Below are 21,241 nucleotides of genomic sequence, written 5' to 3' on the forward strand. Positions count from 1 at the left end.
CTCATTGCTTACCGGGTAATACATATATAATCTTTGCAATGTGGGAGTGCTATTGGAGGAGCAGAAAACTCTTTCTTTTTTGGTTTTCCCTATATTTAAATTTATTGTTATTGTATTTTATCCTGTTCGGTGCATTATGTACTATGTAAATCGTCTTTACGCTTTGGCCATGTGTATTTGTTTTAAAGTCTCTAAATTCAAGAGTTCCCATGTTCTGATGCTTCGGTATTTTTGCCGATATATATTATACAGAATGTATGAACACTATCAATCCATGAAGCAGTTTCAAATCTACTGAATTAATCTACATAAAGTGGATTTAGTTTTGAGTGGGTTTACAGACCTACTAATCGACAATAATTTATTCCTGATTTAGTACGCAACAGGCTGCTGGCTTATTAGATCTGCTATACATCTATATGATGTGAAAATGTTCACAATTAAGGTACGAGCTTTACTCATTTACCTTTTATTTCTAATGCAGGTAATTTTGATGTTAAACTATTTTCATTCTTTAATATGTTCTGAGCTAGCTTTTAGTAACTGCGAGCGTTCTGTAATTGGATATCTCATTGTATAACGAAAATAAGCATGGTGTATACATGTATGTCAAAGAGAAAACAACGCAACCGGAATGAAAAGTGTCAGCCCAAGGCCACCCATTAGTCAACAATGAACAACGTGGAAATCCTCATACCACAGGGCAGCATGCAGTTCATTTTTTCTATTTGTTGTATGTTGAAGTATTTGGATATATTACTGAGTGAATTTTATGGTGTGTTTATTTGATGTTTCAATTCATTTTTGACCTTACATTAAAAGGGGGTGATTAAGGCATTATAAAACTATTTAACCCAACCGCAGATATGCGCCTGTCCAATTTGCTAAAATATAAACAACCACTTATCTCTTAACAGGTGGTACAGAAGAGGCAGGATGGTACTGTTGATTTCTTCCGAGACTGGGCGTCGTACAAACTAGGGTTGGGTGACGTAGCTGGAGAATATTGGATGCAGATGTTGGTCATCAATGTGTTTTTCTATCGTTATTTGACTTTTTTAGTTTCTAATGAAGAAGTGTTATCGTTATGTTACCTTGAATTTAATTAGTTTTGTTGTCAGGGCCTTTTTGTGATCTCTGTTAGTATGTGCAATATTTATAGAGGTTATGCGATGGTATTTTTGCGGCGTTTCAATATATCTGTTCCTTTTTCTATCAATGCGAATCCCCGGAGCAATCTCGGAAACAGGGTCTGACAATTCACTCTAGACGCTGCAGCCAGCTCTTTCAAAAAATGCAAGAATCTTGCAAAGTCGGTGAAAAGAGGATTATTTTACGCGAAGATTTCCGTTTTTCAAATGTAAATGACGCCCGAGAATTTCAAAAAATCTTGTCTGCAGCGGTTGGAAAGGAAAGAATCGAACGTTTCCCCCTGCGTGGAGCTTGTCCCCGAAGCTAGCGCCTTTAGTACTAAATGTGTCAGAGGTATAATATCTTTCGAATAGGCTTGGTAGACTCAGAAATGCAAGGTTAAAGACCAAGCTAAATTTAATAAACAACATTGGAACCGTAAATGGTTTATATTTTGTTATCATGAATTCGTGGATCGTTACGGTGTATCCGTCTGCACCATGAAAACTGGTTTGTTCAACGTGTCATAGTTTTATATTCTCCTTTCGTCTACCCTGGACTTAATTTTTTATGAGAAACTCGGTGGGTGTTTCTAGAAAAGCAGAGAACGCGTACCTTATCAGTGCACCTATATGTAGTCCATATATACTCCTAGTTTTTAGCGGAGTCCGAGTTGCTCATTTACTTTTGTTTCTTTGTATGTATTAGGTTGGTTACTTTATGTTCTTTGTTGTATATGCCTATTTTCCATGTCTGGTCGTTGTTACTGGATTACACTCTTTTGATTTGCCCAAGAATCTTGGTTCTCTTGATTACTCCCTTATAATTAAATTTCGAGAGAACATTTATGCACCAGATTTACAGTTTGTACATGTAGGTAAATAAAATCCATATTTTTGGGATTAATTCTGCTTTCCGAACGTATAATTGCATATCCCATAATGAATTTGTAAACTTATAATAATTTAGAAATTAGGAAAGTGTTGTATGATTGACAGGGCTGTTGCCATTGTCTGAAATGCCTAGTTACATGTGGTAAACTGTTGGATTGTCGATGAGCATACTCAAAATGTACTTCGGCGAGGACAATTCTGTTCCACCCAAGCCCTGTCCCGTAGAAGAGACTCGTATGCCCATCGACTTTAGGAGGTAGATCTAGGGTAAGGAACACAACTGTTACAAATCATTGAAATGTTTGTATTCAGGATTTGACATCAATCTCATGTTAGCATCAAGGTAACTCGGCGTGATTTCATTCCGTTTCAAAGGAAAGCTTGAAAGGCTTTGGGGAAATTGAAAATGATATGTAGATATCACTGATTTTAAGAGTTATTTCCCTTACCTTAGGTCTACAAACTTCACGAGAGAGGGTCTTGAATTGTGATTTAAAGCACTATTAAATTTACATGACTTTTAAGCAGCAAGGTAACGAAGGGCGAATACGATGAATACGGTCATAATAGTTCTTACTGAACCTACCAGACCTTGACAGATACATGTAAACCTTATCTATTTGGTCGTAATAATAGGTATGTGCCGAGGTGAGTACTTCTTATTTAAATTTCATAAAAAAAATATTAAAATTTACGAATAAAAACATATATGTTGTCGTCATAAAATATTATATATATATATATATATTTCTTTCCTAAACTACACCCATGTGGGTCAACCAAATACAAGGAAAATACATCAAAACAGCTACACTCCTTGAGACGTTTAGGTTTCCCGCGCGCACGATACCTAACGCACGCTAAATGCTCACCAAACGCACCATAAACGAACGCTCCCAGCGTATGTTTAAACGCACGATAGACGAAATATGAAAAATAATATTAACAAATTACACATGTATGATGAAAGGAAAAATATAAAATTGAATTAATGAAAATACATAAATTGATAATAACAAAAAATATAAAAATAACAGTGGAATCAAGGAAATAATCAAAGTAAAAAAATAAGCAAACGCTCCCAGCGTGTGTCTAACGAACGCCCCTAGCATGCGTTAAAAAGAACGCTCCCAGCGTGTGTTTAACGAAAGCCCCTAGCATGCGTTTAAACGAACGCTTCTATCGTGCGTTTACCGTGTGTTTAAACAAACGCAAAACAATGTGTAAACGCACGATAAACGATGCACGAACGCTAAAATGGGAAACGTGAACGTGTAAAACAACACCAAAAAATAATAATAACTCAATAAACATTAGCAAGAAAATAATACATGTACAGTACAAGGAACCAAGATTCTAGAGGAAATCATAAGAATGTAATCCGGAGATTACAGGCTAGAAAAGGAAATCAGACACAGAAAGTTACGCAGTCGGTAAAGTGATTTTTTTCTTAACACACCAACGTAAATATGGTAAGTTACAACACGTACCCCTTCGTCAACATTTTAAAAAAAGTTTATTTTCTACTTTCAACAACTTCTTAGCCTTGCTGTATCCGCCATCAGTACTTATACATACACACAGTTTCGTTAAAGAGTAATCAAGGGAACCAAGGTTATAAGGTAATCAAAAGAATGTAATCCAGGGACAAAGACCAGACATGGAAAACAGACACACACAACAAAGAACATAAAGTAACTAAAATCATACATACAAAGTAACAAAAGTAAATGAGCAACTCGGACTCCACTAAAAACTGGGAGCATGGACAAGGTGCACCGGTAGGGTAAGCGTCCTCTGCTTTTCTAGAAACACCCAAATATCGAATTAAATAAATGATCGTTGATTATAGGTGTGATTGCCTGTTTGGTAGTATGTGTGACTTTCTGGTTCCAATTTGAACTGAATGGTAAGATTTAAACAGATAAAGATCAAACATACAAGCACTACAAAATGTTTTTCGCGACTGCTAATTTTCGCGAATTCTGTAAAGTGGAAATATTCGCGCGGGTATCAATTTTCGCTATTTCAAAAAGTTATAAAGTTATAAAGTAGCAAAAGACTTTAAATCAAGTTTTCTTGAGAGAATAAAGGTTACTTACATGTATATGTAAACAATATTTTTCAATAGGATTCATCTAAGGCACCGACCATTGTATTAACAAGGAATAGGACTGGAATCTTGGAGAATTGTTTTTCTCATTCATTGAAAAAAAAATAAATTGTGATTTTATATATTTCTCGCAGATTTTCAAACAAAAATATTGATTTAGGTTGCTGCTGTAGTATAAATAAAAACTTTGTACTTGCCCGGTAAATAAAAAAAAATCTTATCCGTCGTCGAATCACAACTCCCATCCCACACCCCATCAAGATAGAAAGCAAGCAATTAAGCAATTGTGAAAAAGTGCATGTAATTTATTCAGCCACTAAAATTTATTTTCCATTGCTAGAGAGTGTACTAATCTGTTTTTCCTGCACCGACCTCAGGGCGAACGAAACCTGTCAGAATGTTATCAAGTGTTCAGAAAACCAGGTAATTCAAATTCGCCCATCTCTTTAATCACCTCCAATGTATGTATTGATATCAATTTGCATCTAAGTAAACTTTAAATAGAGGCTAAAACAAACAATTTATTTCTGAACTCTCCTCTCTTATTACATATAATCACTCCGCAATAAAATCGAACGTCCGCAAACTTTTGTTATGTCTGTGGTGAAATTGTTCCATTTTCAATTTAAATGCCAATTTCGCAAAATAGTGAAACCGTTTACTAATGAAAAACATTTCATAAATTGTACCAAAGAGAGAAAAAAAACAAAATTGCCATCTGAAAAAAAAAATAAATAAAATAAAATAGATTTATTATGTAAGTAGCCTGCTTCATGTATACTACATGTAAGTGTATTATTTCGTAATCAGTATGACATTGTTGAAACTTGATTACATAGGCTTGCTCTCCCTATAAAAATGTAACCCGACAAGTGGGAGCAAGGCCTTAGTCGTGGTGAATTTTCGGTAATGGAAGCAAGCCCCTATTCGGCCTGCATATCTTGATGCGAGAACCGGTCCCTAATGGGACTGCGCAAGTGATAGTGAGAACCGACCCCTAATTGGACTGCATATCTGATAGTTGGAACCGGCCCCTAATGGGACTGCATATCTAAAAGTGGGAACCGGCCCCCCTATCGGGCTGTATGTCTGATAATGGAATCAAGTCCCAAGTCGGGTTGTGTGTCTGATAGTGGAATCAAGCCAATTACTTAGTCGGCCTGTACGTCTGAAAGTGGAATCAAACCCCAAGTCGGGCTGAATGTCTGATAGTGAGAATAAGCCCATGTGACTGGTTACAGTCATGTATAAACGAATAACGTACATATATTTGTTTTCTATTTATAGATTTGTTATACAGAAAAGCACATGACAACGGATAATAGTACACTCTATTCCATGGGATGTACATATCCAGAGGTTTGTTTTACTACAAAAAGGTCGGCTCAATGATATTAATGTATACAGATGAGGTCAGTTCTTAAAAAAATGTGCCTCTCACAAAATTGTCCTAGAACTTCCCAAGAACAGTTCTATGGCAGATATAGAACAGTTCTCGGACAGTTCTTGAGCCAGGTTTCTGACATTTCAGCATCAGCAGAGCCGGCTGTACTACATGTAGTAGAACTGATCTCATAGAGCCGGCTCCGATAGAACTGTCAGAAAATCTGGCTCTACTAGCAGACTGTTCTAAAAGAGCCGGTTCTGCTAGCAGATCTGATAGAAGAGCTGGCTCTAGAACTGTTCTCGTAAAGCCGGTTCTGTCAGAAAAGCTGGCTCTAGAACTGTTCTCGTATAGCCGGTTCTGTCAGAAAAGCTGGTTCTAGAACTGTTCTCGTAAAGCCGGTTCTGTCAGAAGAGCTGGCTCTAGAACTGTTCTCGTAAAGCCGGTTCTGTCAGAAAAGCTGGCTCTAGAACTGTTCTATGACACTAACGGTTCCCCTGAGAGGTTAGAACTGATCTCATCTGTAGATTCCAATAACTATAATACTACATGTATATGTAGGAAGTATTTTTGCTATGGGAATTAGTTGGAAATGGGCAAAGAATTTAATAGTCTCAATAGTCAAGAATAAGAATATTAATTAATATAAATAGGAAATACAGAGTAAAAAATGTATGGTTTACACAATCAATTATAATAAATATACAACAAAAATGTCCATATATCACGTATTGTCTGAGTGAAAGTCCTGAAAATAAGGATAAATCAATAGCATGTTTTATTATAAAAAATTTTTTTTGGATAAAATAAGAATTCATATTAAACTAATGTATTTCGAAGTTCGTCTTTAAACATCCGCTTTTGTACATTAATGTTGAAATTGAAGGTTAGAATCGGAATGACTAATACTTAGATTTATATCTAGCAGTATAGCGTCAATATATATATATATATATATATACAAAGCTTCAGGTACGTTGAATATTCTTTGAATCACGTGATCATGATAACCAATGACAAAAGAATGTTACACCATACGAATATAATTCAATATACACTTGAAGTAAACGCGAGTGTTCAATTTCTGTGCTGTTTTTCATGAAAAAGTTTTATCATTGTTTTCTAAAGCATTCTTTGTCCCTTTTTTTTTTAGAAAAAAAAAAGGATTCAGGTGAGGTTTGAATCGAGATCCCCCATTTGTGTTACAAACGATCAATTCGTACCTCCCTTGTCCACAAACTTTGACATTTCTGCATCCACCCGGGTTCTACTCTTTTTTTTCAGTTCTGCGGTTTAGATGGACTGGCCAACCTCTTCGGCAAGAGAGCTCTTAAAGAAAATAAAGTTTTGTGCCACAAATGTTGTCATGAACATGTGTGTAACTCAGAGCTAAAGTGTTCAAACGAGTCTAAAGGTAAATCATCACATTGCCTGGCATCGTATTGTTCTAAGGTAAGTCATCACATTGCCTGGCATCGTATTGTTCTAAGGTAAGTCATCACATTGCCTGGTATCCTATTGCCTAAAAATAAGTCATTGTATTGCCAGGTATCATATTGTGTATAGGTAAGTCAATGTATTGCCTGGTATCCTATTGCCTAAAAATAAGTCATTGTATTGCCTGGTATCATATTGTTTATAGGTAAGTCAATGTATTGCCTGGTATCGTACTGTCCAAGAGTACAAGTAATTCATTGTTTTACCTGGTACAATGTACATTGTATCATATTGTGTAAAGATAAGTCAATGTATTGTCTGGTATCATATTGTGTAAAGGTAAGTCAATGTATTGCCTGGTATCGTATTGTCTTAAGGTAGGTCAGTGTATTGCTTGGTATCGTATTGTTTAAAGCTAAGTTTAAAACAAAGACTCGACATGGAAAACAGACATACACAACAAAGAACATAAAGTGACTAAAATCATACATACAAAGCAACAAAAGCAAATGAGCAACTCGGACTCCACTAAAAACTGGGAGCATGGACCAGGTGCACCGGTAGGGTAAGCGTCCTCGGCTTTTCTAGAAATATCCGCCGAGTTGTTCATAAAAAGTCAAGTCCGGGGTAGACAAACGAAGAAAGGAAAACTCTGACACGTTGAATAAATCAGTTTCCATGGTAACAAAGGAAAAGGAAAACGAATGGAACGCCCCTTTTTAAATGGATATGATTATATTATCAAAATTTCGAAACTCGAAACTTAATTCTAGAAAAAAATAATTAGTCTTTGGAGTCCATTGTTATAGTTTCTAGTTATGTACAAAAAAGACACTTTTGAATATCCAGAATAAGCTGAAAATTTGATCAAATTTGAATTATAACTTATTTTTATAAAACAATAACGTGTATACGTCCATCAATATCAGAATGTTTTTGTTTCCATAGCAACAGTGAATCCCTGTGGTAATCTTACATGTTTGAATGGCGGATCTTGTAGTCAAGACAACGGATCATATACATGCCAGTGTGCTGATGGCTACTCTGGAAGTCATTGTGAAATAGGTGCGTGCATATATTTTATTTTTCACCTTCATATCATGTTCCCTAATATCAAAATAGAAGCACGCGTGATCATACATGTACATGTTCAATGTACAGACGATTGTTCATATAAAAACAAGTTTCCAGACGTAATGTAATATTTTGATTGAAGTCATCACTACAGAAGTTTTATGGTCGTCATCCTGAACTCATTAATAGTTACGGTGTATTCATCTGCACCATGAGAAACGGCTTGTTTAGCGTGTTACATATTTCCTTTTCTCTTTCGCCAACCTCAGACGTGACATTTCATTGAGCAATTCGGTTGGTGTTTCTAGAAAAGTAGGAGACTTACATACTGCCGTGCACCTGGTCCATGCTCACAGTTTGTATTTGAGTCCGAGTCGCTCATTTACTTTTGTCTTTTTTTGTGCGTGTTATCTGGTAATTTCTGTTCTTTGTTGTGTATGTGTGGGTTCATCGTCCTTGGGTTGTATTCTTTTAGTTTCTGCTCGAACTTTGGTTCCCTGGATCACTCTGGATCACTCTGGATCACTCTTTACTCTTATTTGAATTCTGTATAATTGCTTCAATCAAGCTATTAATATGTTTCTGTCTGTAAAGCAAAGATAAACAAAAACAAAAACAAAAAAGGTCAAGAATGCAGTGTATGAAAATTTGTCAATAATGATATAAATTCTCAGTTGAACAATTCCTTTTCCAGTACCAAACTTAGTCACTTTTTAATTTGACACAATGAGAAATGTTTGGGTATAAACTCGTAGTAGATTTGGCAATATAACTTAAAACAATATTTAACTGGTACCTATTTTTTTTCTGGAACCATTTTAGCTTTTTACGAGAGAGTGATAGACAAAAAACTTTCACCCTCTGAGACTTGTGATAGAGCTGAATATTACCCTTGAATTGAACCAATCAAAATTCAGCAAATTGGCATGAAGTATAATAATACTTATTGTAATACTAATTTGCATATAAGAGGAAAAGCGATCACACATAAATGTACACAGGCACCACGCGCACAGAAGACCGAAAAAAGTTGTCAATTGATTCTTTACAGATTTTTATTTGCATTTTCTCAATCCCGTGACCTTCAAGTTTTATGATAAATAATTTTTTGAAATATTGTCCTGTTTTTAAACACGGATGGATATTCCAATGTGGATCATTATCATTTTATACTGTTCTCATGTACAGCGGCGACAGATCCTTGCAGCAGTAATCCTTGTTTGAATGGCGGAGATTGTAACATCAACAACGCCGAATATAGTTGTCAGTGTCAGGGCATGTACAGCGGAGACAACTGTGAGATAGGTACATTTTTGTACGTCATGCATATTTCCATATTTTTTTGTTAGGTTGTACATAAAGACTTTTACAATTTAGGTTTACACTATTGAGGGAACAGCACACACCACGCTGGTAAAATAGGAGCCACTATAAGCTTTTCCTTCAAAATGAATAGACCCGTTCAAACTTTGGGATAGTCAATGGGTATGCATAGAGCATGCTTAATATACACTTAAGCGAGGAAAATTATTTGGTTCTATCCAAGCCCTTCCTCGCGAAAGTGTATATTGAGCGTGCTCATAGACTGAGCACGATAGGGTCTATTACACTGTAACTGAAAATTGTATGCAATGTATTGAGTGTGGAGTACTGCCTATTTGTACTAGTTGCCTTTTAAAAAAAACAGATGCTTACCTACCGGTACACCTGTTCCATGTTCCTTGTTCCATTTTTGTAGAGTCCTGGTTGCTTGAGAACTATTAGAGGTATACCTACAGTGCTGTGTTTGTATCATTGTATCATCTATCAAGTTTTCATTGGAAACAGAATAAAATCAGTTCATGTTACTTTCAATTGATGCTTACATGAGATTGGTGTAAAATGCTGAATACAAACGTTGGAATGATTTGTAAGAGTTGTGTCTCCTACCCTAGATCTACCTCCGTAGGTTTTATGGATGTTCATCAGGTCTTTATTTGCTGGTTGTCAAATCTGGTTTGTTTTTAAAACTGCAATATCCTGAATACTACAACATATATTAGTACAATACGGTCACATTGGTTACAGAAACAAAACAAATGGTGCAAACGGACGGACAGACAAGGTGGTTGCAATATAAAATCAGGGTATAGATATGTTTATATATATTTATTTATATTTTCTACATGTTATACAAAGAATATAACCATGTTAGCTGCGGATCAGGATATTTATAAAAGGGTTCAATTCTTGATTCTAAGGACAAAAGTAAAAACAAAATAAAAACAAAACCAAAAAAAAAAAACAAACAAACAAACAAACAAACAAACAAACAAAAATACACAATAAAAGACAAAAGAAAAAAAAATATTAAGATCTTAAGGATGCGGGCCTATCAGCAACCTGCTGGACCTGCCACCGCCATAATAATGAATGTAAATCTTATTATATACAGATATGGCAGACACTTAGTTCACATTAAATTATTCTGTGTGTAAAAGTATTTTCCTTTCCGGATTATTTGACGGATAGTGTTCGAGTTAGACAAAGATAACTACATATATAGTATGATAATGTCCGTCCGTCCGTCTGCAGTCCTCGCCTTCAAATTTTTTGTCCAGTAGCCCTTTGGGCTAGCAAGTTTGAATTTTTGGTAGCCCGAACTCAAAACTAATAGCCCGAAAAATTCAGAAAAAAATAACGAATTTATCAATGAAAAATGACATGCAAATTATCCGAGGAGTTCGATTGACATCGCTAAAATTTCAATACCGAAAACTATCGACGGACAACAACGACCCTCAAATCAAAATAAGAACCACGGTAATTTTAATTTGACAACTAAATATTATGTTGTCCTACAAGTATTTGTGAAAGATTTTATTATATAAATCGATTAGTTTTTATTTAGTTTTACTTTTAATCATCGTTTTATATAGTAATTCTAACATAAAATAAACGTTGCGGCATATTGCTGTTTTTAATTAAAGCCCGGTTTTCAGATATCTCAGTTTTAACTCGGAATGATTTGACACGAAAGGACAAAAGGTCGCGAAAGTAAATAATGACAAAAATAAACAATAGTGACATTGTCGTAACTTTGTAATTATATTTCGGACAGAATGTAAACACAACAACGTACTGTAGGTCATTGAAACAATTTAATCTTACACCTTCACAACTCGAATCTGACTAGCCCGGTCGGGCTACGGACATTTAAAGTGTACTAGCCCGAGGCTGATTTTACTAGCCCCGGGCTTCGGGCTAGTGGCTAACGTCGAGGACTCTGTCTACATGTCATATAATTTCCCCCAACCGCTTTAAGAAATTTAAATACTTTTTTTTTCAGACAAAGCATTCTTGAGGGAAGAAATCTATCGCTATACTTTTCATTTCTCATTATTGTCCGAAGCCTTCCTTTAAAGACCAAACGAGATCGGGTAAATCTGTCAGTGGTCCTTTTCACATAAAATCGTAAGTGTAAAATTAGTCGTAAGTTATGACGTCATAGTAAATCAAAGTATTGTGACGTCATAACTTATGACTAATTTTACACTTACGATTTTTTGTGAAAAGGACCACTGAAGAATAGTTCTACGGCAGATTAAAAAAAAAATCCCAGGACTTTCATAGGGCCATCCCTTCTGCCATTTTTAGCAGAGCCAATTTTTCGTAGAGCAGTTTCTGAAACAAGTGTCCTAGAGCTGTCAGCTTAGCCGGCTCTAGAACTGTTCTTTGGCACATTTGGATATTTTCTTTAGCCTACCCTTCTGACATACTCCCTAACTGTATATTAAGGAGGTCTATTTAAGGTAAGGGACATAACTCATGAAATCAGTGATATATTTGTATCATATTTTATTTCACCAAAGCCTATCAAGCTTTTGTTTGAAGCAGAATAAAATGAATCCAAGTTAATTAGATGCTGACATAAGATTGATGTAAAATGCTGAATACCAACGTTCCAGTGATTTTAGGAGTTGTTTCCCTAGGTCAACCTCCTGAAACATTAACTGTAAATGTTGTTTGCTGTTTATCATTACTTTATTTGAAGAATGTGGCATGAGAAACAATTTACGATGGAATGGCCATTGTTACTATCTGACGAATTTAAAGAAACAATGGAGCCAGGTAAATATGTGAAATTCATTTGAATATCATCAGTTAGGTAGATCATTTTTAGGGTGCAGATTAATAGGGCGGGGCCCAACGTACGCCCGCCCCTACCGCCTTTGAAAAAAATGGGAATCTTGCATGTAATATTTCAAAAATTCTACCCAAAAAGTTTCTTGCCTCCATTCCCTCTGCCTTTCATTCTATTAAATTCCAACCTGAAATCTTGAAATAATTAATAAAAAATCTCATTTTATGGTGGGGACGTACACCAGGTCCGCTTTATGAATATACTCCCGAACAACACACAAAGCACACATTGTACTTATTAGTAAGTACAAATAAACAAACAAACGTCATTAAAACTACATACTAGTAAACTTAGATATAACAAACAAACAGCACGAACGCCACTTAAACCATGCAAATCAGGTACTCGTAACGGATGATCACTCTTAAATGTTGATGTCGTTAACTATATAACATGTTTCGTCCATATTTACACATAAAACAATCTATTTTACTAAGAATATCATGTCTGTTCGTTTCTCCTGTATATTAAATGGAATTACCTTACAGCGAAATCACGAGTGCCGAAGAACGACTAGATTTATCGAGTGTGTGGAACTTGTTCCGCGCACGAGTTAAATCCTCAAGCGTTCTTGGCATGAGTGGTCATATTTTGATTATTCACGATAACCAATTGATTATTTTATTTATTATATAGATTTCCTCCTGTATTTATTGTCATTTTCAACATAAATTTAAAATTTTGTAAACGGCGAATTGATATTCGTGTTGTGATGTTTTGGCGGGAGAATGCGCGAGAGTGAAACTATCGAATTTATTTCAGTGTGAAAAAAAATACACTGCTATCTATATAATAAAAGGCATTTCTATACTTTCTAATCATCTGTATAAACAAAAATCCATTTCTTCAAACATTATTTTTTCACGCACTTACGTATTATGTTTAGACAAACTCGACCATGTAGGAATATAATTGATGGAGATTGTCAGTGAGGTCCGCAAATTAATAAAAGGGGAAAGGATTTCGATTCATAAATCTGTGAAACGGACCGACGCTTTTATTAGCTTATTGTCCATTGCTTTCAAATAAAAGGGGGGGTCTAACCCCACACACTATCCGTGGATCTGCCATTACCTGCCGGTCCTACTGCATCACAATTTCAATTTTAAATTGTCAGTCCCTGTAAGAATAAGGCAGTAGGTGAAACATGGTAAGAACAAATCCATCATTTTGATAGTGTATTTTGACTATTTGCACCATCAGAATCAAGGAAAACACAAAATTTTCCATATCATGCTGGAAATTGAGTTACAGTTGCACTGAAATGCGCTGAAAATGACCATCTCAAGGGCAGATTACTCTGTCAAAAACCTCATTTTTCTAAGATTCTACTGTAAAATGTCTGCGCAAAGCCAGTGATAATGATCTAGACAATTGTATCATTTAGTGATATTACATTGTCAAATTGGTGGGGTTTTGACATGCATGTCTCTGATTTTTCCCATTTTGCCTGATTCTTACAAATACTTACAGTTAAGAGACATTTTTGAAATAGCTGTTATATTTTAGCACCTCTGTGACTCGCGCAACATGTCCCATGCTATTATGAATAGTCCAGAAGAAAACGTCGCAGTTACGAAATTTCTCGCTGGATTGTTACACCGTAAGTTAACATACCCCACTTGAACAAAAACGTTGATATCATATTATAATCGATTGATTGAAAAATGAAATAAAAACAAAATAGACGAAATAAGCATATTAGTTAAACAATGGGAAAATCAGGGGAACCGGGCTTAAACGTAAACAGAAAAGAATAAACACAATCGAAAAACAAAGACTATGCAAACAAAAACAAGATACACAACAAATAACACGGAAATAACACGCACAGAGAAACAAAAGTAAAAGAGCTTTGATTATGACTCATATCAAAAATCGAGAGCATAGAACAGGTGCTCGGTAGGATAAGCAACCTTTGCTTTTATAGAAACAACCACCAAGTTGATCATAAAATGTCACTTCCGGGGTACACAAAAAACGAAAGGACATACAATTAACACGAAACCTTGGCTAATTGTAACAAGCATCGAGTCAAGCGCACCAAGATTTTCACAATGACACTTTCAAACATATGAATACATGAATGATATATATACAGAAGTAATTGTGTTTGTGTTGTCGGTGTGAAACCATGTTACGATAACTGCGTCTCTGCATCGGGGAAATTACGATCGTGGTCGTGTCTTTGTACCGGTAAAACTGCGATGCAATGGTATGAAGTATTCATGATTAAGTTTTCGGTTAAAACAACGATTAATAAGATTATTTAGAGTATTTCAAGGAAATCATGGAGTGCCCAAAAAATCGAGATAGTGTACGAGGAGTTTTGATAAAGCACATTATATCCACCAGGTGTTAAAACAGTTTCTTGGCATTAAAACTGAAGATAAATCGAGTGAGAGCCTTCCATGAAGACACAAATTGTACAAAACGTAATGATTTGAATAGCAAAAGACTGACTCGGCTCATATAATGCTTACCATTCAACCCCTGCTATTTTTAACATAGATGACAACACGGTTTGGCTTGGAGCAAATTACTCAACCAGTAAGAAACACTTTTTATGGTTAAATGGCGACCAGATTTCCCAACACGACTCGCACTGGGAAATCAATGCTCAAATACATCCGCATATTACTACGACCAATTACTGCCTGATGCTTCACGGACAAACGTGGAACAGTGCCGCTTGCAACACTCAGCATTTCCACCTTTGTGAAGGCCTCTTACAAAAACAACCAACGGGTACAGCAACGACGACTGTTCCTTCTACTACAGGTACATGTATGTGATTTAACTGCTTTTTTAATCTTATTGCATAATTTGACAGCTTAGGGTAAACTAACAGTGGCGGATCAAGACAGGTCCAGGGGCGCAACTAACCCTTTTTAGGCATATTTTTGTTAATTTTACACATAATTTGGACAAAATTAAGCAAATAATATCTTCGAACCCATTTTTTTTGTGGAACCCAGTTGGAATTCACGGTATATAATGTCTTGATCCACCACTAATTTAAATGTGATTGAATAGGGGATCGATGATTTTGTAGGAGGATCAATTAAATATTAAAAACAAATGATTAGGATAAGGTCGGGTAATTTGTGACGCCGCGAAACTATTGTGAAAACTGATCTTCTGACCTGAATTTTGGACTCTTGATTGATCGACGTAAATGATGACACAGTTCCAGGTCAGTCAGTGGAAAATAACCTTTTTTTTTTTTTTTAACTCGGCGGGTGTTTCTAGAAAAGCACAGATAATGCTTACCCTACCGGTGCACCTGGTCCGTACTCCCAGTTTTTTGTGGGATCCGGGTTAGCGTCATTTGCGTCGTTAGTTTGTATGTATTATTTTAGTTACTTAATGTTCTTTGTTTTGTATGTCTGTTTTCCATTTTTGGTCTTTGTCTCTGGATTACATTCTTTTGATTTCCGCTAGAACCTTGGTTCCCCTGATTACTCTTACCCAAAAGGCTTATAACAAATCAAATTCACTTATTAAGGTACCACGTCATGCTATATTAATTTCCTCAGTTTAACTGAATCTTATTTTAATATTTCAGCTCAAGGTGTGTGCACAGGATTATTTACAGTAGGACATACATGTTACTTACTTCTAAATGGGACGAAGAGTGATTGGGACGAGGTGAGGTCTATGCATTAAAATTAAATTTCAGTGTTAAATGCATACAAACGTTTTGGTGTATCATTAATAAAAGATGTACATTCATGCTAGATGTTGAACCCCATATTTTACAAAAGTTTGGTGTAAGCAATTCATTATCTCGTTTTTGCTTTAACAGCACAAAATTAAAAACAAATTTTTACAAAGTTTGCGGGGGGAGTGTCTATACCCTGAAACAACCCTGCAATGCATATTTGCAAAAAAGAAATAAAACTAAAAAAATCTAAACTTGACAATTTTCATATTCTGAGGTCGTTCAAATTAAAGTTACTATATTTCATGTGCATTGAAATGTGAAAAATTGTTTTACAGACACCTTGCAAATCTAAAGGAATGCGACTAGCAACCATCACTAGTGACCGAGAACACGCTGGAGTTGTCAATTACGTCAGACATGTAGAAAATTGTAAGTTATGTACCTAGAAACGAGTACACAACGATATCGTAAGTTATAAATTATGCCTAGCAACTATGACCAGTGATTGACAACAACACTGGTGTCGTCAATTACATGTACATTAGAAATAAATGTAGGTTATGCCTAAAAATGTTACAGAACAGTTCTAGAGCCTGCTTATTTTACAGTTCTACTAGCAGAACCGGCTCTACAAGAACAGTTCTGCTACTAGAGCAAGCTCATCTTCTGACAGATCTAGCAGAGCTGGCTCTACGAGAACAGTTTTAGCAGTAGAGCCAACTTTACGAGAACACTTCTACTAGCAGAACCGGCTCAGCTAGAACTGTCAGACAAGCTGGCTATAGAACTGTACGAGAACTGTTCTAAATCTGTCATAGGACAGTTTTGTGAGATGTTTAAACTAATCTTGTCTGTAAAGACCATCACCAATGATTGCGAACACGCTTTGTTCTCAGTAACTTTAGAAACAAAGACCAATTTAAGTCACACATGTTTGAACCTTGCAATATCACTACTGACTGAGAACCCACTCGTGTTGTCAGTGACGTAAGAATAACGCGGAATTATAACGCTATTTACCGCCTCAGCAAAAGCCCCGTACAGGTCCGGGTGTTAAAAGAATAGGCCTGCAGCAGCGCTAAGCTTGTCGTAAAAGGCGACTAAATAGTGCTCAGACCCCTAGACGGGGGCTAGGGCGCTTTGCCCACAGAGCAACTGGGATGTGTGCCCCAGATGGTTGAATGGGGTACCCCTGGCGTGTTACATGCTGGGGTTGTCAGGCTATAATACGGTAAACCTGACCGCAAACCATAGTGGTGCACCGTGTTGGGAAAGATGCCACGTTCCTCGCACGTCAAATAACCCTACTGTGGTATTCTCCCGGAGTAGGAACCATAAGGCTCCGCCACAGGAGGGTAAATTGCCCGACCCTACCCACCTCTCCCTATTTCCAGTGGCAATCAAAATTTGTCGACCCCATTGTCCTTGTGTCCCATCCGTTTTTCATTTCATCATCATTTCATGTTCATTTTATCATCAATTTCATGTTCATCGTCTGAATATAGCTGAAACATTGCTGCTCGGACGTTAAACCCCAACAAACAAACAAAACCGCCTCAGCAACAATCAATATTGATCGAGAACACGATTGTGTTAGACTTATAAAAACGGAAGTATTAAATTTAAAGGTTGTTACATGTAATCTAGTATAAGAGATGAGCATGTAATGATATTTTATACAGTGAATCTGTCTGGTGAATAATTAATTTGTTTTTTGTTTTTTTTATAAAAGATGAAACTTGATTGAATTATTTACTGTGTATAGTAAAGCATTCGTACACAGATATACACAACACCTATGAAAATAAAGACGCAGTCGGTATAATAGTTTCGCTTTTTACCCTTTGTCCTTAAAGACGCTTTTCCATAGAAAAGTAAATCACCTGATCGCAATTTTGTTTCTCGATTAGCCAAATACTGATAAATTAGGGGTGTTCGAAAAATGATATTGCATGCCATGTGTTATTTTCTGAATGAAATGTAAAAATTATAAGTAAAAAAGAAGAAATTTTAGTGCATCGCCTATCTTTTTTCAGGACAGTACTTGTTTCCACCAAATCCTGTTGGCTTTGTTTAATTGATATTTTTGTTTGTTTAACAGACTCCTTTGGCTTTTTTAATTAGCTTTCACGAAAAGGCGAGTACTCTTTCGACATAGGTACAGCTTGTTATTTTTTTTTCCTATTTGTTAAAGTGTTTATATTTTGTAACAATTTCAAGAGTTAAGTCCGAATTCAACAGGTTTTTTTTTGTTCCTTATAAGGTTGAATTTTTTTCCACGAATGTCTAAGGTTTAATCCCGCCACATACTTTATGCGCATGTTCCATGTGGTTATAGTTGTTATATTCATTGTAATTTAGTTTACGTTTTTTCCTTTTTTTCTATTTTCGTCTTTTTGAATTGTTTCACTTCATTTATTTTGGGAGCTTTTACAACTTACTTAATGGTATGGGTATTCCTAATCATTAAAAACCGTGTGGTGACCTGAAGAAGTTTAATTCTTCGTTGTTTGGCTTTTGGTGGATGACTGTCTCATTTGCAACCATACCACACCTCATATTTTCATAGCTATAGATTTTTATGACAAATATAAAATTACATTGATTTATTTGGTTGGGTTTCGTAGCAAGCCTGGCTTGGTCATATGACGTCATTAACGTCGAATGGTCCGCATCCCGCGATTCAAATAATTGTTTCAATTACGAGTCAAGTCTTGATATTTGAACGGTGACACATTAGAAATCAAATTATAGACATTGTTTCTAATTTTGACGCTTACCCTACCGGTGCACCTGGTCCATGCTCCCAGTTTTTAGTGGAGTCCGAGTTGCTCATTTACTTTTGTTACTTTGTATGTATGATTTTAGCTACTTTATGTTCTTTGTTGTGTATGTCTGGTCTTTGTCCCTGGATTACATTCTTTTGATTACCGCTATAACCTTGGTTCCCTTGATTACTCTTTGAACAGGTTATACTCAATAGAATGGTTTCGGCCGGTTTACATCATCTTATAAACCGCAGGTTATTATCTATAACCTGTTTAAAAATTAGAAACATATCGATAATTTAGTTTGAAAAAATTCTGACTGTTTAAATATAATTATAGCTTATTCCCACAAAGTGATGTAAGGTACCCTATTGTGGCTAATTTATTTAGTTAACCTAATAGACCCTGTTATGGTGAGATGGTGAGCATGCTTAATATATACTTTCGCAAGGTAGGGCTTTGGTAGAACAAAAAGAATTTTCCTCGCGGAAGTGTACATTGTATATTGGGCGTGCTTTACGCATGTTCATCGACTACTCCGCCGTTAGCAGAAAAGGATCTATAATCTATGATGACCAGGATAGGCACTGTTTATATATCGATGTTTTCTAAACTGAGGAAACTTTTTTTTAAATTCAAAGAAAAATGAAAATAAAAAAAATCACTTGCCAAGCCTTCATGAATGCACTCTCAACTCTGGCAGTTTACGAAAGTAAATAATTCGGACCTCAAAGAAGTTGAAAAGTAATATTCTGTGGCCTACACCTCCTGGTAATTAAATAATTTTACCTCGGTCGAGTTTCTTTATACAGTGAAAAAGAAAAAATAATCTTGCACCAATGTGGATGAATTTCAAAATTGAATATGCTGACCCGACAAAATTTACCAGCCACACCCTTCATAGTCAAAAATTCTCGTCCCCATAACCAGTTTTTGCTAAACTTTTGCACGAAATTAACACAATTTCCGACAAAAAGGGGGATTTTACCACTGGAACCCCCTATATCCACCAGTACATACCACATATTTTATCCGCCTCTGTGATCGATGATTTTACTTATTTTCTTTGCTCAGATCACGACCAGGTGTGGCTTGGGGGACGGGCTAATACCCAACATACTTGGCAATGGTATGACGCACATAGACATCAGATATCCCTCCATTCTAACCATTGGAAGGAGGCACCAACACAACATGCACGAGGCTGTGTTACCTTGGACGGTGCCAAATGGGCTACGTCGTCATGTTCGAAAACTTTTCTACATTTATGTGAACAACATGTGTGACGTCATTAATTTTATGAATAAATTACTGTTTTATTTTATTTTTGCTTTTGTGTTTGTGCATGTACATATTAACCCATTTTTAACATTTGACATAAGCATCTATAGTGCGGAAAAATGGATTTACGCGAGGCATTCCGGGTGTGAATGTGTTGAAACCGTATTTAAAACGAGAAACAATGTACAATATATACTTCCATGATTGCAAAATCTATCTATACACCCGTGTGTTTTTTTTTTATTTAGTTGTGTAAAGAAGCAACAACATATACATTTACATGTACATGTACTGCTTAAATGTGGCCCCGTTTCGGCTTGACGAACTGAGATCCCTACAAATTTCAATCATAGATATAAGCCACTATTAGTATTATCACCGAGTGAAAATGGAAGTCATAAACACATAGAGAAAAAGTAAACGTTTTTTTTTATTTGAAGGTTTTAAGCATGATTTTTATTTGTCATCTTAGAAATTACAGTATATGCATGTATTTTAGCATGCTAGTTCGTTGTACTTTTAATGTGATATTAAGGAGGTAGACCTAGGGTAAGGGACAGAACTCTTGAAATCAGTGATATGTTTATATCATATTTAATTTCACCAAAGCCTATCAAGCTTCCATTTGAAACAGAATGGAATCAATCCAAGTTATTTTGATGTTTACATGATATTAATATAAAGAGCTTGAATACAAACATTCAAATGCTTTTTAAGAGTTGTGTCCCTTACCTTAGGTCTACTTCTTTAATTAACCTTTGTTAGTATTTGACAGATGGAATAAATTATTATATCTTGACCGATATTTATAATTGTTAGATGAAGAATTTGGAACTTATTTACCCTTAAGCTAGGACTACTTTCCAACACTTATATTTGTCTGAAAGATAATTTATGTTTAAGAATACATGTAGCAATTAGCACCAATTTCAATTTTCGTTTGTTGCTGTTAGATAATTTACATCAAGCCTAAGGGATATCAAGCTAATCTGTGCTAAACTCTTTTATAAACTACATGTACTTAGGACAGTATATTAATCAATTGCAAAACTATTCTATATCAAATACTTCTACATGTATAAATAACGGGAAATAAGAGCGTTCATAGTTGTATTATCAACTTGGTTCTGTATACTTATGACAAGAAAAAAGAATCAATATCCGGTTTGTACCTTCATTTTCAGGAGCTGAAAAACAGCATAATGGCAGCTTCATTTGCGTATACTTGCATATATGCGATTGAGAGCCAAACCAGTCTTAAGAAGCCAATGGCGCTTGTCAGTGCGAAATCAATGTACGTGTACCTATAT

The 21,241-nt window shown here is 35.7% G+C and overlaps 1 protein-coding gene across 3 annotated transcripts; it reads left to right on the forward strand.

Moving 5' to 3' along the window:
* The first annotated feature begins 2,607 nt into the window (after positions 1-2,607).
* LOC148596948 (uncharacterized) lies at positions 2,608-19,974 on the forward strand. Of its 3 annotated transcripts, none has more exons than XM_088564001.1 (13): positions 2,608-2,672; positions 3,877-3,933; positions 4,478-4,560; positions 5,425-5,496; positions 6,806-6,935; positions 7,907-8,023; positions 9,221-9,337; positions 12,066-12,142; positions 13,725-13,818; positions 14,727-15,002; positions 15,784-15,866; positions 16,218-16,311; positions 19,725-19,974. In XM_088564001.1, exons 1-13 carry the CDS (start codon positions 2,663-2,665, stop codon positions 19,934-19,936), a joined length of 1,422 nt encoding a protein of 473 aa, XP_088420127.1. In that variant the 5' UTR covers positions 2,608-2,662; the 3' UTR covers positions 19,937-19,974. The 3 variants fall into 3 exon arrangements, with proteins under 3 accessions (XP_088420127.1, XP_088420128.1, XP_088420129.1); XM_088564002.1 differs by having other exon boundaries at positions 14,727-14,996; XM_088564003.1 differs by lacking the exon at positions 13,725-13,818 and having other exon boundaries at positions 9,221-9,347.
* Positions 19,975-21,241: the final 1,267 nt, after the last annotated feature.

This window comes from Perna viridis, chromosome 15, assembly GCF_037379345.1.
Source record: "Perna viridis isolate PV_CMFRI_1.1 ecotype Kerala chromosome 15, ASM3737934v1, whole genome shotgun sequence".
Lineage (NCBI taxonomy): Eukaryota > Metazoa > Mollusca > Bivalvia > Mytilida > Mytilidae > Perna > Perna viridis.

Excerpts from the sequence above, each read along its gene's own strand:
- LOC148596948 (XM_088564001.1), top strand. Across the intron at positions 4,561-5,424 it reads TCAAGTGTTCAGAAAACCAG|ATTTGTTATACAGAAAAGCA; the intron begins GTAATTCAAATT and ends TTCTATTTATAG. Across the intron at positions 6,936-7,906 it reads GTGTTCAAACGAGTCTAAAG|CAACAGTGAATCCCTGTGGT; the intron begins GTAAATCATCAC and ends TTGTTTCCATAG.